The 17,812-nt window shown below is 54.3% G+C and overlaps 1 protein-coding gene across 2 annotated transcripts; it reads left to right on the top strand.

The window, feature by feature from the left end:
• The first annotated feature begins 5,621 nt into the window (after positions 1-5,621).
• CKM (creatine kinase, M-type) lies at positions 5,622-15,167 on the top strand. 2 transcript variants are annotated; one of them, XM_034986755.1, is made up of 8 exons: positions 5,622-5,726; positions 7,912-8,125; positions 9,013-9,167; positions 9,564-9,696; positions 12,390-12,561; positions 13,452-13,575; positions 13,932-14,121; positions 14,636-15,167. In XM_034986755.1, the coding sequence occupies exons 2-8, from the start codon at positions 7,933-7,935 to the stop codon at positions 14,812-14,814; spliced, it is 1,146 nt and encodes a 381-aa protein (XP_034842646.1). In that variant the 5' UTR covers positions 5,622-5,726; positions 7,912-7,932; the 3' UTR covers positions 14,815-15,167. The 2 variants fall into 2 exon arrangements, with proteins under 2 accessions (XP_034842646.1, XP_034842647.1); XM_034986756.1 differs by having other exon boundaries at positions 5,678-5,726; positions 7,915-8,125.
• The last annotated feature ends 2,645 nt before the right edge of the window (positions 15,168-17,812 follow it).

The raw sequence follows: 17,812 nt of genomic DNA, 5'->3' as shown, positions 1-17,812 counted from the left end.
TCATGACCTGAGCCGAAATCAAGAGTTGGTTGCTCACTGGGGAGGGTATGTGTTGTAATGAGCACTGGGTATTACATAGGACTGATGAATCACAGACCTGTACCCCTGAAACCAATAATACATTATATGTTAATTGAATTTAAACTTTAAAAAAAAGTTGGACGCTTAACCAACTGAGCCACCCAGGTGCCCTAGCTTTATTCTTTTTAATAGCTGCATATTATTTCATTAGGTGATGTCTCATCTTTTATCCATGAATAGAAATATATATATTTTTAGGAATCTCTATACCCAACATGGGGCTTGAAATCATGATCCCAAGATCAAGAATTGCATGCTCTACTGACTGAGCCAGCCAGGTGCCCCAATAAAAAAATTTTGTTAAAGCCATTCATAAGACAAAGAAGAAATCATAACAGAAATCAGAAAATATTTAGAAATGACCAAAAATCAAACTATGTAACAAAACCTGCTAAAGAACAATTTATTGCTGCATGTGACAGCATGAACTAATCTCGACAGAATGTTGAGCAAAAGAAATCCAACAAAAGAGAAGATATCCTGTACGATTGTATTTATATGAAGTTCAATAACAGGCAATGCTCAACTATGGTGTTAAAAGCCAGGATAGTGTTTCCACTGGAGAAGAGAGGGGAATGAGAGAGCTTTTTGGAGTGCTTGGTCTTGGTGGTGGTTACTCAGTTGTACAACTTCTACGTAGAAGTTCATTGATCTTAAGATTAGCGCACTTTGTGGCATACAAGTTATACCTCATTAAAGAGGTAAATTTAAGAGACTAATTTTTTTTTTTTAGAGAGAAAGAAAGAAAGAAAGAGTGCAGAGTGGACTGGGGAGGGGCAGAGGGAGAGGGAGAGAATCTTAAGCAGGCTCCACACCCAGCGCAGAGCCCAATGTGGGGCTCGATCTCACAACCCTGAGATCATGAGCTGAGCCAAAACCAAGAATCTGATGCTTAACTGACTGAGCTACCTAGGTGCCCCCAAGAGACTAAAATGTTAAGAAATGTGACCATCCACACATTCCAAATATAACATTTTCAAAATAAAGGATAAATTTGAAATAATTGAATGCAAAAACTAACATTGAAACCAAAAACTAACATTAAGAGATTAAGATGCAGCTAAAGCAACACCTAGAGGAAAATGTATAGCTATGTTGAGAAAGATCGATATGGAGGGCCTGGAGTGGGGCTGGAGGGGAGTCATGAAAGACCATCTTATTTGCCTGTCTTCCCACCACCACGGCCACCACTGGGGGCCTGACATCCAGTTAATTACAGGGCTGCAATGGGCTTGCTCTCGGGGAAAAAGAAGGAGTGGACAGGTCCTTAACTCTCTGGCTCTCTGGTTCTCCAGTTCTGGGGCTGGCTTTGATTTATAACTTGTCTTCCCTGAACCAGTTGGTACCATGGGCTGCCAGGATTGGGAGAGGAATTTTGGGGTTGGGGGAGGAGAGCATTCTGGGGTGATGGGCCATGGGGGTGGAGCGCTGCCTCCCAGAGTCTCTCCTGGAGGGGGCAGCCTCATCCCTAGGGGAGGGTCAGGGACAGGGGAGGCGGTGGATAAAAGGGAGGGTTTGGGAGCAGGGTTGCTCTATAACACACCAGGGCTTGGGGGTGAAAGGAAAAGAGTACAGACTCTGAAATTCTAGAATACTGGTTGTCGCCTTGGGCAACTCCTTGCCTTTTTGAGCCTCAGCATCCATCTTCTGTAAAATGGGGCTTCAGCATGAAGAGGTGGGATCAGGGAGGGATAAGGAATACAAACTCAGGGACTAACTATGTGGTTCCATCTGATTCTGTTATTTCCCAGCTGGGTGACTTTGGGCAAGTGACTTGATCTCTCTGGGCTTCACTTTTCTGATGTGTAAAATTTGCAGTACCCACCTCATAGGACTGCCGGGGAACTAAACTGTTAAATACACATAAAGTGGGGTGCCTGGGTGGCTCAGATGGTTAAGCGTCTGCCTTCGGCTCAGGTCATGATCCCAGCGTCCTGGGATCGAGTCCCGCATCGGGCTCCCTGCTCCTTGGGAGCCTGCTTCTCCCTCTGCCTCTCTCTCTGTCTCTCATGAATAAATAAATAAAATCTTTAAAACAACAACAACAACAACAACACATAAAGTGCTTGGGCCCTGAAGCCAGGCGGCCGAGGAGATGAAGGGCGCGTAGGGAAGTAGGTACAAATTATCAGGGCCTGAAGACCCACCTGGAAAGGGACTCTGGGATGACAGTATGACTTTGCTGAGAGGCCTGTAAATTGTCTTCACCAAAGCCTGAACCCCCTCTTGGCAGCCCTGTGCCAGTTTGATTCCCAGCTCATCCCTCCCCCACTGCGTGACCTTAGGCAAGTCATTTTACCTTTCTGAGCTTTATTGTTGGCAGTGTTCAATGAGTTAATATATGTAAAGCACTTAGCATCGTACTTGACATATGGGAGTGCTCCATAATACTTAACAATTAGGGTGGGGACTGTGGAGTGGCCCCTCAACATCCATGCTAACCTCTTTCTGGCATGTCCAATTGTCCAAAGGGAGCATGGTTCTGGGGGGCGAGAGATGTTCCTGGTGGCCTAGCCCAGAGCGTGCCACCTTTCAATGATTTTGGAAGCACCTAATATCTGGTAGTAAGGCCCTTTTGCATAAGCTGGGTAGAGTGGTTTCCAATTGACTGATAAGGCTACTATTATTTCCTTAGTCAACAAATACTCATTTATCCTGAGGGCACTGGGGAGCCATGGCAGGTTCTAGCAGGAGTGGTCAGAGGTAGGGAGTAGGTAGGAGGGGACAGACTGAGGCAGACCAGGGAGGAGGCTAGGGCAGAAGGGAATGTGGAGGAGCTCTTGAGCTAGGGTAGGAGGAGGGATGGACAGGTCTTGGAGACTGATGGCTTTGGAGGGTTGGGGGTTGGGATGAAGATACACCATGGGGGTCTTGGCTCCCCCCCAGGCCAACTGTTTCTGTGAGACTCAAAGATAAAGGAGTAGAGCTCATGATGCAAGGTCCTGCTGGAGTGTTTGGGCCCCTCAGCCCAAGTCACATGACTGGAATATTGCTGCAAAGGATTCTGGGAAACTGAGTTTCTCACCTTTTTGGCTTCTGTAAAGGAGGCTGTCATAGGGTGGGAAACCCCCAAACACAGAAAGTGCTTCCTATGCTCTATGGCCAAAAGGAATGTCAAATGTCCCCATGAGTGGTTACGAGGGCTCCAGGGGAGTGGGCTGGGTTGGATCCTGTCTCTCCCCTGCTCGCAGCCCTCAGGGGCTCCCATCCATTTGCAGTGGGATGGAAACTCCTTCATGGTCCCTAGGGTCCTACAGGTCAGCTCCTATCCCTCATCTTCTTCCTCCCACTCTCCACTCTGCCCCATCTGCTCCAGCCTTCCAGCTTCTTCCCTGTCTCTCAGATTTGCCAAGCCACTCCCACCTCAGGGCTTTGCACCTGCTATTTCCCTTCCAGATCCTCACATGGCTGGCTCTCACCTCTCCCTCAGGTCTCCACTCAGATTTCACTTCCCCTGAGAAGCCTGACCCGCCCTCCCTTGCTGTGCCACCACTCTGACCCCTTACCCTCTTGGATTTTCTGTCAAAGCCCTGTCGACCCCACCACGACAGCGTATATTTACGTGTTTGTGCTCACTACCATGTTACCTCCATGAGACCAACAGTTTTGTTTTTTTGCTGTGTCCCCCATAAGTGCTTAATAAAGAATTGTTGGGGTGCCTGGGTGGCTCAATCAGTTAAGCCTCTGCCCTTGGCTCAGGTCATGATTCCCCCGTCCTGGGATGGAGCCCTGAGTCGGGTTCCCTGCCCAGTGAGGAGCCTGCTTCTCCCTCTCCTCCCCCTGCCCCTCCCACTGCTTGTGCTCTCTCGCTCTCTCGCAAATAAATAAATAAAATCTTTTTTAAAAAAATAAAGAAATGTTGGGGCGCCTGGGTGGCTCAGTTGGTTAAGCGACTGCCTTTGGCTCAGGTCATGATCTCAGGATCCTGGGATGGAGCCCCGCATTGGGCTCCCTGCTCGGCGGGAAGCTTGCTTCTCTTTTTCCCACTCCCCCTGCTTGTGTTCCCTCTCTCGCTGTCTCTCTCTCTCTCAAATAAATAAATTAAAAAAAAAATCTTAAAAAAAAAAAAAAACATGTTGAAATGATACATGCCTCTCTCTTCCAGTCCCATTCCTTTTAGTTCTCTGAGCCTCAGTTTCCCTAGCCACAAAGGAGAACTTTGCCACTCTGACCTTGGTGGGAAGGGACAGTGGGTGGAGAGATCAGGGGCTGGGCCCCAAGGAGAAATTTTCTAAGCACCTCTTCCCCACCAGGAATCCGGGGAAAGGCAGGGAGGGCCCCCTTTCCCTAGATCAGACCCCTCCTGCCTGGGAAGAAATGGGGAAATGGGGGAGACCCGGGGGGAGGGAGGAACCCCGGAGGGAAAAGGCCTGTCTCCTCTTGGTTGTAATCCTGGGCGCTCCCCGGGCTCCTCCTGCTGCCTGGCCTCGCCCGGCTTGCGCTGCAATCTCGGCGCCTCCCAGGCAGAGGAAACGGCTTCGTCTAGCCGTCGCCGCGCGCACGGAGTGCCCTCCTCAGCCCTTGAGGTCCCGGTCCCCGTGGAGAGCTCCTGCTGCGCCGGGATCTGGGGGTGCGCGAGTCGGGCGGGCGCTCTGCCCTGATCGGAGCGGCCGCCCAGCCCCCTTCCCCTGCGGGCGGCCTCCCGGGACGCCGGCTGCCCTTGTAAGGAGGCGAAGCCGGAGACACCCGACACGCCTGGTTATAATTAACCCGGACACGTGGCCACCCCGCCCCCCCACCCCCGTCCCCGCCCCCCCCCCCCCCCCCCCCCCAGCCCCAGCACCTCGGGTCTAGGTCTTCGAAAAGGCGACAGCGAAGCGCCCTCTAAAAATAAGCTCCCTTCCAGGATGAGTCCCTCCCCGTCCCCTCCGCCGGGGAAATCTCCCAGCGTCTGCCCGGGGCGGCCTGGAGTGGGGAGGGCGCCGGCCGCCTCCAGCGCCGGCCTTGGGTTTGAATCTTCTCGGCTCCCGCGACCCTCCGTTTCCCTCCCACTCACTCCCAAGCAGGAAAGTGCGTCCAAGCGCGGGCTTCTGGGGTCAGGCTGTTCTGCGCTCAGTCCTGGGCTTTGGCCAAGCGCTCCCCACAGTTGGGTGACGAGGGGCGAGTCTCTGGGATCCCAGAGACTTGGCCCTCTTGGGACTATTGCCTCTTGGGACTATTGCCAAGGTTTCCCCAGGGGCGGGGCTCAGGACCCGATGTTTATCCAGGTCAAGGCTACTGGGGGCTGAGGAGAGGCCTGGCCACCCGAGGGGCCGGTGGCCTAGTGGCGTGGCTTCTACGTGCCTGGGACGTCCCCTGCCAGGGTCTCGTGTCCTGGGCGGGGCGCCAGCTGTCCCTGCCAGCCCGACTCAGCACTCGGTGGGGGAATCAGCTGGACGGGGGAGGGAGGCTGGGCTCAGCCCCTGGGGCAGCCCATACAAGGCCATGGGGTTGGGCGCGAGGCATGCCTGGGTTCAGGGTGGGCACGGTGCCCAGGCAGCGAGGTGAGAGGCTCAGCTGCCCTCCAGCTCCCTTCCCTGGGGGCAGCCCCTCCCAGCCAGTAACACAGCCCGGCCCCCCTATATAAGGCCGGGGCTGCGGGCCCTTCCTTTGGGTCAGTGTCGCCTCCGGGATAGAGACAGCCCCTTTCCGCACAGCCCAGCCAGGTACTGCTGGGGTGGGGGTCAGGGTGGGGTCCAGACTGGGGGCCCCCATGGTGCCCGCAGCGCATCCGGTCTCGGGAGTCTGCCCCATATCCTCCTGCACGCAGGGGGGTCAGTGTGTGGGAAGGTTGGCCCCGCGTCTGGGAGTCCCCGCCACCTGTGAGACCCCCCTCCCGCCACCTCGCACAGGGTCTGTGCAACAGCCTCATGGGGAGGGATCTTGGAGACAAAAGGAGCCTTGGCAGCTGCCAAGGGGCTACAGGCTGGGTCCATGTTCATGATGGTTTGTCCCCAGCCCTGGGCGCCCAGAGCCGTGGGTGGTGTCTGTCTGTCCTCTGTCTGTGGGGTCATTGCATTTGCGGGGTCATTGCATGTGCAATTCTGTGGGTCCCCGGTTGTGTCCCACACAACGGTGTGACCTTGTGTCTGACTTTCTGTGGCACCTGCTTGGGTGCCTGTGTCCTGCGTGCGTCCCTGGGCTTGGAGGCATGTGTGTGACTATCCATGGTGTGATCTGGGGGGTTATTGGTGATGTGTGTGTGTGTGGGTGCCTCTGGGGCTCCCCCACCTTGCCTCAGCCCCCTCTGCTAAAAGTGTCCCTTGCAGGGTGGGGGTGGGGCACCCTGAAGGGGGGTTTCTGGGCTGGAAGCCCTTGAACCCCCGAAGCCTGGATGCGTGTCCTCCTGGCCACCCTGGCCCACCTGTCTCCAGCCTGCTGACTTGCTGCAAATGGAGCCCCAGGAATGTGGGGGGTGTGGGGGGGCAGCAGCTGGGGAGGGGAGGAGGAGTCGGCCAGACTCTATAAATAATCCCCAACCCTGGATAGTAGCTCCAACGATCTTTCATGAATCCCATCGCCCCTGGCCTGATGCTTCAGCCTTCAGCTCACCCTGGTCCCAATTTCCTTCCCACCATTCTACCTGCTTCCTGTTCCTGGAGCGGCCAGTGAGCTCCTGCTCCTACTACCACCACCACCACCACCACTGAAGCGTCCCTCTTCCTTCCTGGGTCTTATGAGTAAAAGTAATAATAGCCTCCAGATAGCAGGCCCCGACTCTGCGTGAGGACGTGTGCCCAGCCGGCCACGCGCCTCAGCCAGAAGAATCCTCTTGGCAAACCCCTGGGCCAGGCTCAGTTTCCAGGTGACAGAGGCTCAGAGAGGCTGAGCACCTGGCTTGGGGCCACAGAGCAGGGGAATGGCACAGGCGGGATTGGAACTCAGCTCTGATGACTGGCTGGGCTTTTCTTCTCAACTGAGCCCTGCCAGAGAGTTGTCAGCAAACAGAGAGGACAGCCACCCAGGCTTCCCTTCTGCCCTGCTCCTCATCCCTTGACTGAGCACCCAAGAACCTTCGTGGAGAGAATGTCCCTTCTCTGCTCAGATACTCGTTCTCAGCAATACCCTCCACCTTCTCCCCTGCTCCTCACACAGCCCTTTAAAATAATAGCAACGGTAATTACAATAATAGCTAAGCAAAATAATGCTTATTGTGTGCCAGGACTATTCCAAGTGCCTAACGTACAGGAACTCCTTTAAGCTCCCTGAGATGAGGGCTATTATGACCCTCATTGTACACATGAGTAATCTGAGGCACAGAGAGGTTAAGCCAGGTGCCCAAGGTCACACAGCTATTGTACAGATGGAGCTGGAATTTAAACCCAGGCTGATTCCAGAACCTACACTCTTTTTTTTTTTTTTTTTTTTTTAAAGATTTTTAGTTATCATAGAGAGGGAACACAAGCAGGGGGAGTGGGAGAGGGAGAAGCAGGCTTCCCGCGGAGCAGGGAGCCCGATGCGGGGCTCGATCCCAGGACCCTGGGATCATGACCTGAGCTGAAGGCAGACGCTTAATGACTGAGCCACCCAGGCGCCCAGAACCTACACTCTTATCCATGCCAATATTACTGCCCTGTTCCAAAGGCTCCCCCCTTCATCTTCCAGCTGGAGAAACAGTCCCTAGCAAGGTTACTAGTCTGGGGTCACCTGTCAGGGTGTGGCAGAGCTGGGATCTTAACCAGAGTCCTGATGGCCTCCTGTCAAGACACAGGGTCTCAGAGACCGGACCCTTCTTGTTCCAAGTCACACAGCACATGAGTCAGGCCTGTCTGACCCCAAAGCCTTGCTCTGTTCCCTTGCTGGCCTCTGCTGGATGTGAGATAATCTGCCCCACCCCCACTCCCTGCCCAGCAGGCCCCGCACACCGCCACCATGCCATTCGGTAACACCCACAACAAGTTCAAGCTGAACTACAAGCCTGAGGAGGAGTATCCTGACCTCAGCAAGCACAACAACCACATGGCCAAGGTGCTGACCCTTGAGCTCTACAAGAAGCTTCGGGACAAGGAGACTCCATCTGGCTTCACCCTGGACGATGTCATCCAGACAGGTGTGGACAACCCAGGTAAGCCTCCTTGGTGGAGCATGGACAGGGTCTCAGGGCAGGGGGGGGGCTCTGGAAGCTGCCTGCCACGCCTCGATCCCACCTCTCCGGGCCTCAGTTTTCCCATCTGGAAGATGGGGGCCATACCCAAGGGACTGTTGTGAGAAAAAAATGAGGCTACATGTGTGAAGGGCTTGGGACAGGACCCGGCGCGTGGCAAACCACTCACAAATGCACACAAGTAAAATGTGGGGAAATCGTTCCATCACCCCAGGGCCTCAGGTTCCACATCTGAAAAATGGGCACCCATGTGGTGAAAACAAAGGAGGCAGCGCACACACAGCGCTTGGGGCAGCCTCTGGGACAAAGTGTGCACTCGGGGTCTGGCGGGGGATGTTCTTTCTCCAAGGACACCAGAGCCCCGAGAGCGGATCCTAGCCTCCAACTCATTGTGTGATTGAGGAGGGGCCCCCCTCACTCTGGGCCTCTGGTTCCCCATTTGGGAATACGAAGGTCTTTCAAGTCTCTTATTATCTGTGGGAGCCGATAGTCTAATACGTTTCTGAAAACTTTTTGGTGAAGGAAGAGTCTGTGATTTGGGGATTCTGAAGTGGTAATATTTTTAGTACCTTGTAACTGGTCTCCCGAGACTCCTTCTCCTTTGCCCTGCCCCCAGCGCCTTTCCCTCAGCCCAGATGCCATCTCGATCTCTCCCAGGCTTCCCTCTCCATCCCCACCAACCCCCAGCCTCCGCAGTTCTGACCCTGAGGTCTTGAATGACCCCTGCCCACGCACACACACACACACACACACGTATGTATGTGCGCACATATAATCTACACTGGACCCAGGAGCCCGGGCCTTCCCTGCTGGGGACAAGCACCTCTGACCTCACCCCGAACCCCCAGGTCACCCCTTCATCATGACCGTGGGCTGTGTGGCTGGTGATGAGGAGTCCTACCAGGTGTTCAAGGATCTCTTTGACCCCATCATCCAGGACCGGCACGGGGGTTACAAACCCACCGACAAGCACAAGACGGACCTCAACCATGAGAACCTCAAGGTCAGCTGCCCCCAGGCCAGGGGAGGGACAGGGGAGAGAGGGAGGGCGGAGGTGGGAAGGAGCATTCAGAGAGACACAGAGACAGAGGGAAAGAGGCACAGAGAGGCACAGAAGACAGGGAGACCGAGGACAGAGCGGGGAGTCAGATGGGAGGAGGGACAGGGAGGGAGATGAAACAGGAAGCGGGGACAAAGATGGGGAAAGAGATATATGGACGAAAAAAAAAGAGAGACAGATGAGTGGCTGGGAGAAAGATGGAGGGAGAGACAGAGAAGGAAGAGGCAGAGCCAGGGTGGCGGTGGGAAGAAGCCAGTGGACAAAGAGGAACCAAAGGAAGTGGTAGAGAGTCAGAACCGGAAGCATGCCCAGCCCTGACCCCCTATTCCTGCCCTCCAGGGTGGAGACGACCTGGACCCCAACTATGTGCTCAGCAGCCGTGTCCGCACGGGCCGCAGCATCAAGGGCTACACACTGCCCCCCCACTGTTCCCGGGGTGAGCGCCGGGCAGTGGAGAAACTCTCCGTGGAAGGTGAGAATGCCCACCCTTGGGGCCACGCAGCTCTGGCTCAGCTCCTTCATGGAAAGAGCTCGGTAAATAAAGCAAGGGTGCTTGGTGCCCGGTGGGAGTCAGGGGGCGCTGCCAAGGCACCCTGAGCAGATCCTTGCAGACCCTCAACTGTACCAGGGTCCTGATCTCCATCCATCCATCCATCCATCCATCCATCCATCCATCTAGTCAGCCAGCCGGCCGGCCAGGCAGCCAGCCAGGCAGCAAACATTGACTATTGTTATGGTCCTGAGTAGGGAGCTGGGGCTCCCATGATGAATAAGATGGACAAGGTCACTGCTCTCACAGAGCTGTCAGCCTGGTGGGGAGATAAGAGGAAACACAGAAACCAACAAAAGAATGATTAATTCCAACATGCCATGTAGCCAAGAAATAAGGGTGCATCACGGCATGACTGGGGGGAGCTCTCTTAGAAAGGAGGGGTTGAGACCCCGTTGACAAGAAGGAGCCTGAAGAATTCCAGGCAGGTGGAGTGGCAAGTGCAAAGGCCCTGAGGTGGGAAAGTGTGTTGGAGGAACAGCAAGGAGACCAGTGTGGCTGGAGCTGAGTGGACCAGGGGAGGAGATGTGGTCAGAGGAATATGGGTGGCCAGGTTGTGCAGAGCCCTGTGGGCCGTCCGGAGGGCTCTGGCTTTGACTCTGAGGGAGATGGAAGCCTTGGGAAGATGGCGAGCAGAGTAAGTCCACAGGACTTACATGGAGTTCTCTGGCCATTGAGTGGGAGTGAACAGACTGTGGGCAGAAGTAGGAACAGAGGGACCGTAAGGGGGCAACCACAGTGGTCCAGGCTCCGGGGTGAAGGATAGGCAGTGGGATGTAGAGAAAAAGCGGGTATGTTTGGGAGGTAGACTCATCAAGGCTCCCAAGCATGTTGTTCTAGTAAATGTTTAACAACCAGCTCTCAAAAAAAAAAGCCCCAATTTGCAGCAACTGCCAGTTTCCATGGTGTAAATTCTCCTACCATGACTATTTTGAAGCTATGAACATGGTGTCATTGAGAGATGGGAAAAGATGCACAGTAACACATCGTTACATAGTATTCCCATCATCAGATAGGGATGAAAAAGCTTCAAGAACATAGATAATAAAGATGTAGTAAAATAATTAGGAAGTGATCATTTTGAATATTTACTACCTGTGGGTTTTTTTTTTTTTTACTTCATTTTTTTATTTTTTAATTTTTTTTCGTGAGAGAGTGAGGAAGGGCAGAGGGAGAGAGAGAATCTTAAGCAGGGTCCACACCCAGCGCAGAGCCTGACGTGGGGCCCAGTCTCACAACCCTGAGATCATAACCTGAGCTGAAACTAAGAGTCAGATGCTTAACTGACAGAGCCACCCAGGTGCCCCTTATTACCTGTGTTTTAAATATAATTTATTTAATTGGAAGTTTACATAAATTATTATTATTATTTTTTGACTAGGCTCCACACCCAACATGGGGCTTAAACTCATGACCCTGACATCAAGAGTCACATGTTCTACTGACTGAGGCAGCCAGGGGCCCCTAGATAAATTATTTTTTTTTAAGGTTTTATTTATTTATTTATTCATCTGAGACACAGAGATAGAGAGAGAAAGAGAGAGAGAGAGCATGAACAGGGAGAGAGGCAGAGGGAGAGGGAGAAGCAGGTTCCCCGCTGAGCCAGGAGCCTAATGTGGGGCTCCATCCCAGGACCCCGGAATCATGACCTGAGCTGAAGGCAGGCGCTTAACCATCTGAGCCACCCAGGTGCCCCAAGGTTTTATTTATTTATTTGAGACAGAGAATGAGATAAAGAGAGAGCATGAGAGGGGGAGGGTCAGAGGGAGAAGCAGACTCCCCGCGGAGCAGGGAGCCCGATGCGGGACTCGATCCTGGGACTCCAGGATTATGACCTGAGTCAAAGGCAGTCGCTTAACCAACTGAGCCACCCAGGAGCCCTAGATAAATTATTTTTAACAATATAATACAGTATAACACAGTGCCTTCGGCTCAGGTCGTGATCCCAGGGTCCTGGGATCGAGCCCCGCATCGGGCTCCGTGCTCAGTGGGGAGCCTGCTTCTCCCTCTCCCACTCCCCCTGCTTGTGCTCCCTCTCTCGCGGTGTCTCTCTCCGTCAAATAAATAAATAAAATCTTAAAAAAACAAACAACCATATAATACAGTATACATATAACATTATATAGTACACTATATTAAAATGTATAACATGCATAGACATACATACATACCTATTATAGATATTATGCACATATACAAATATATACATAATATACATTTATTCTATGAATATATACAAATCCTATATATGCTATTTTATAATAATTTTTACTGATGGCTCCCCAAATTCCTAACATGTTGGCTGTCTGTCTTGTTGGCCCGCCGGAGGGGCTCCAGCACACTGTGGCTCACAGGGGGCTGGGGCGTGAAGGTCCCGGAGCGGGAGAGTCTGTGCCTCCTGGCTGCGCACATGGCCTGGCTGTTCAGGCAGAGGAGGAGCCTGCTTTGGGGAGAGGGCGCGAATTTGGGTTTCGCCCTAGTGTTCAGGCACCATTAGCACTCCCACAGGACCAAGCCCCAGGCTCTTTAGGGGCGGCAGTTTGGGGGTCCCCAGGACGCCGCGCCCAGGGTGCGGTGGGGCAGGCTGCTGACTGCTCCCTTGTGTGACCCCTCAGCCCTCAACAGCCTGACCGGCGAGTTCAAGGGGAAGTACTACCCTCTGAAGAGCATGACGGAACAGGAACAGCAGCAGCTCATCGACGATCACTTCCTGTTCGACAAGCCCGTGTCCCCGCTGCTGCTGGCCTCAGGCATGGCCCGCGACTGGCCCGACGCCCGGGGCATCTGGTGAGGTCCCCTCCCCCAGCCCCTGCCAGTCCCCCTTCTCCCCGCCTTCCATTACCCTCCCCATCCCTCTACCAAAGCCAACACCATAAAAACGATGTTTCCGGGTGCCCCTGAAAAATGACCTTGCCTTCCGCCCCCCGTGTGACCTTGGGCACATTGTTTAACGTTTCTCTGCCCTGGTTTCCCCATCTGTAAAAGGGAGAGCACAGTAATTGAGAACGGTGCCTGGGATATAGTAAGTGCCCGACATCTTGGCTATTAGTTTTATCTTTTATCGTTGCTAGTTAGGTTTCTATGAACCTTTGAATCCCCGATCGTGATAGTCAAGGATTTTCAAAGGTTTTGGAAATAGGTTTCAGACGATTTGGAGAGCGTGAGTTCTAAGATACACAGATGGGATGAATCTAAGGTTCCAAGATTTTGAGTGTTTTTAGGTTCTCGGATGCCACTAATTCCAGGTTCTGTGATTCCGTGGTCTCAGACATTTCCAGATCGGAAATGTTTTGTGGTTCTAAGACTCTGTTTCTGAGACGTCACAAGGTGAAGGCAAGGTTGGTCCTGAGACCAGATGTAGGACTTCCAAGATTGATCAAGTCTGATTCCCAGCTACTGTTCTTCAAAGATTCTGAGAGTCTAAGGGTCTGTCATTTAATGCTGTTCAAAGACTGAAGACCCTAAAAACCCTTGATCTTAAGATTGGCGATTTCTCAGATCCTGTGACGTGAGGGTCTACGGGGGTAAAGCTTCTGCGATTTTGAGGAGCTCATGCCATCACCTCGACCTCCTCAGGCCCGCTGCCCCCTAGCGGTGGGTGTGTTGTCGAGGGGCCGGGAAAGGGGTTGCCACGCAGAGCTGATGATGCCTTGGCCTCTTCCTGCGCCCCACTCTAGGCACAATGACAACAAGAGCTTCCTGGTGTGGGTGAACGAGGAGGACCACCTCCGAGTCATCTCCATGGAGAAGGGGGGCAACATGAAGGAGGTTTTCCGCCGCTTCTGCGTGGGGCTGCAGAAGGTGGGTAGCCTGCCCCTCGCGGCGGACCTGGGACTCCCCGTGCACGCCGCACCCGCTTTCCAAGGCCCCGCCCCGCGGGGAACCCGGCTCCACCCTCTGCCCAAGCCCCGCCCCCAAGAGCCCGCCTCCCAAGCGTCCTCCAGCCCAGCCCCCGCAGCGTCAGGCTCCCCCTGGGTGCTCCGGCCCCTCCCTTCAGAAGCTCAGCCCGCGCGCGGTTTTCCAACCCCGCCGTCTCGGAATCCGCCCCCCCCCCAATCCACGTCCTCACACCGTCTTCCTCCCAACCCCGTCCCGGTTGCGGGTGCATTTGGGGGCGCCCGCTGGCGCTGACCCCAGGTCCTGTCCCCTTACCTCAGATTGAGGAGCTCTTCAAGAAAGCCGGCCACCCCTTCATGTGGAACGAGCACCTGGGCTACGTGCTCACCTGCCCGTCCAACCTGGGCACCGGGCTGCGTGGAGGCGTGCATGTCAAGCTGGCGCACCTGAGCAAGCACCCCAAGTTCGAGGAGATCCTCACCCGCCTGCGCCTGCAGAAGCGGGGCACAGGTGCATCTCCGCATCCGCGCACCGCGGCGTCGGGGGCGGGCCCTTTGCGGAAGGGGAGGTGGAGCCTCCACGCGAGCTCTGGGGTGGACAAGGGCTACCCCGCTGTGCGCCTCAGTTTCTTCCTCTGCAAATGGGCGTCAGCACGCTTTATCTCACAGGAATCGATAGGATGTCATGGCTATCTGATATACATTGTGTATGTCCCCTGACCCCTAGGGACCTCGGCTTCCCATCTGTAAAGGAGAGGATGGTCAGGGTTCAACCCCAGGCAGCCTGGCTCCGGGACTCACTCTTCCCCACTATGCTCTATTTTCACGTTGGATGGTTGAGGGGTGAGGTATCTAAATTAGCCGGAGACGTGAGCCCGTGAATAGACATTTAGGAGACTCTGAATGCATGTAACCTGTTACGCAGTAGGCAACCAGTTCGTGCGGCCGTCTCCGTTGGCACGGGGGCAGCATCCTGGGCCCCGCTCCTGAACCTCTGCTCCCTCCTTATGCTCCTGCTCCTTCAGGTGGTGTGGACACAGCTGCTGTGGGCTCAGTGTTCGACGTATCCAACGCTGATCGGCTGGGCTCGTCCGAAGTAGAGCAGGTGCAGCTGGTGGTGGACGGTGTGAAGCTCATGGTGGAGATGGAGAAGAAGCTGGAAAAGGGCCAGTCCATCGACGACATGATCCCCGCCCAGAAATAGGCGTCCAGCCCGCTCGCCGCCGACTGCTGGAGCCCCAGCTAAAGGGAGGACTCGGCCCGTCAGGAGCCCACCCCTTGCCCCCCCCCCCCCACCCCCAGTTCCACCTGTAACGGGTTCGGCCACCTGGGGGCTCTATCCACCCATCTCGGAATTCGATTTCCAACCAGAGTTCCAACAAATGCGCTTCAGCCTCTGAGTTCTGGCCAATGAAGAACCTCCTCACACCTTCCTCTCCTTTTCCCAGAGCTCTGCCCACCACCAGGAGCTCTGGCTAATGGAGAGCGCTCCAACACGTCCGGAGCTCCTGCTTTTTCTACACCCAAAGCAACAAATAAAACCAACGGCGGCCCTAACTTTTGTGCGATAGTTACTGAGCAAGAGGACGAGGGACGTTTGCAATGGCTGCTGTGCGATCTCGGAGGGGCTTGCCCTCGCTAGTCATGTTTTAGCTCATCTCTAAAATGAGGCCAAGTTAGTGAACGGTCTAATCCAAAACTGATAAGGTTCTATGAGGAATCTGAGACCCAGAGATGTGTGGCCCCTTCCCAACCTCAGCTCCCAATCACTCATACTCAGATCTCAAACACAGGGTCCACACGGGGGAGAAACGTAAGCCAAACAAAATGTCTGAGACTTGAATTTGGCCCGCGGGCCTCCAGTTTGAGACCTACCGTGCATCTCATCACATATACCTCATTTTATTTGTCACTGACCTCCTTCTGTGTGATCTCCCTTCACCCCTCTATAGCTCTTACCACTCCCTTAAACTTCCCTTTCTTTGTTCAAGAACTTGCCATAGCTCTCCACATCTCCTAGAATGCGCTCCTATTATTTGCAATTCAAGATCAAACTGAAATGTGCACCATTCGCTGAAGGCTCATCTTTCTGGTTCCTTCCCCATTATTCCTCTATACACTCTTGCTCCTTACACCCCGCTACTCCCACCTTAACGTCTTTGCCCATGCTCTTTCCTCCTCCAGACTGGGGCTTGGCTCATAGCATCCCCATGAAGTCTTGAGGGACCCGCCTTTTGGAGAACTTGGTCCCAGGATGGAGGTGGTGAGGGGCGGTGGGGTGGGTAATCGAAGTCCAGAAGCATCTCAACACGTACTGGGTGTTGGCCACATCAATCACCTCTACTCGACCCAATACGCCCAGGCCTCCAGCACGGGCAGCGCAGAAGGAAATGTGAAGCGGAGTGAGTGGAAGACAGAGCCCCAGGGACCTGGAGGAGGCACTTTTTCAAACCTGAGGGCCGTTAGAGATCAAGAAATGTGCTCTGTTTTACAGAGGGGAAACTGAGGCCAGGGCATGTCCCCAAGCGTTCCCAGAGAGATTACTGAAACAGGAAGGCTAGAAGAGAAAGACAAGACCTGTCAGGTGTCAGGATGTCCTTTACGACACTGTCCCCAAATGAAGATTGCATCACTCACCCCAGCTTCACCCTCCTACCCCACCCCCGAGGCCACACAGACCACAAGCACTCCAGTGGGACTGTCTGAGCCAAATCTGCCCGTCAGCGACCATGCCTGTCCTGCCCATCTTGCCTCATAAGCCTTAAATGCACCCCTTCTCTCCCCACCTTCTGTCGCACTCCGACCTCCTCCCTACTCTCCTGACCTGTCTCCTTCCCTCCCTTCGCAGCATAAACCTGTCCCTTCCTCCCCCTTGCTCACAACCTCGCCATGGCTCCCTAGTGTCCTTGGTAGAAAGCCCGGGCCCCTCTCCACTACCTTCAGGGCCCTGCCAACACCTCCAGCCTCATCTCTCCCAGCGACTCCACTCACTGTAATTTTTTTTGCCATTTGCTGTACTCTCGTTCTCCTGCTTCCCAGGCATCGTACCAGCTGTTCCGTCTGCCTAGAACGCCATGTCTAGCTAGCTGTTCATCATCCTCCCAGTGGCAGTTGGGCTGTTCCTCCTCTGGGAAGCCCTCCCTGGCTGGGACGGGCACCCTCTTGGCCTTCCCCGGCCTCTGCCCTGCCACCCTCCCCAGCCCTGCCCACTCTGGATCATCACCGGTGCACCTAAATCCAGCTTTCTCCACTGGACTGAGCCCCCCGAAGGCAGGGGTGGGGCTGCCTTGGTCACCACTATGTCCCCAGCACAGAGCTGGGCACACAGGAAGCCCTTAGGGATTGAGATTTCCAGCGTTGGTTGGTGCCCGCCACCTGACTCAATAGAAACACCTTTCAGCAGATCCCTATTCTGGCCTCACTCATAAGACAGTAATGCGGTTCTGTCCCAGACCCTGAATTTTTCAACAGTGACCACTCAGTTTCTACCACCCTTTATTTCCCATTTGACTTTGCTATTAGCCCCAAGACGAACACAAGACAAGGGTTGACCCTACCTTGCCCCAACTGGGCACCTGAGGCACAGTAGACTAAGCCTCTTCCCTACATACAACCCTCCATGGCTCCCTAGTGCCCTTGGATGAAAGCCCAGCTCGCTCGCTTTGGCCCTTTGGCCTACGAGGCCCTGTGTGAACAACGCCCCCGCCCTCTACTGCTTAGCTCTATTGAGCTTCTTTTCCCTTCCTCTGGCTAAGGACACCTTGACTTTCCTCTGAGCAACTCACCTAAATCCAGCTCCAGGGGCGCCTGGGTGGCTCAGTTGTTAAGCGCCTGCCTTCGGCTCTGATCATGATCCCAGGGTCCTGGGATCGAGCCCCTCATCAGGCTCCCCGCTTCGCGGGAGGTCTGCTTCTCCCTCTCCCACTCCCCCTGCTTGTGTTCCCTCTCTCCCTGTCTCTCTCTCTGCCAAATAAATAAATAAAATCTTAAAAAAAAAAAAAAAAAATCCAGCTCCAGGCAGGGGCCTGGCCGCTCCAGAGCAACAGGGACTGGGTCAGGAATGGTCACATGACTTCTCTGGGCCAATAAGAGTCCGTCTTGGGACTTTTGCCAGAAGTTGGCAGTGAGGAACTTTCTGCTGCAGAAACTAGGCAAAGGGAGGAGAGGTTGGAACTGCTGGGGTCATCTCTGCCATCAGGGAG

This window comes from Mirounga leonina, unplaced genomic scaffold (genome assembly GCF_011800145.1).
Source record: "Mirounga leonina isolate KUSES-001 unplaced genomic scaffold, KU_Mleo_1.0 Mir_376, whole genome shotgun sequence".
NCBI lineage: Eukaryota > Metazoa > Chordata > Mammalia > Carnivora > Phocidae > Mirounga > Mirounga leonina.
Note: the sequence above shows the minus strand (reverse complement) of the source record. Positions and strands in the feature narration are given on the sequence as shown.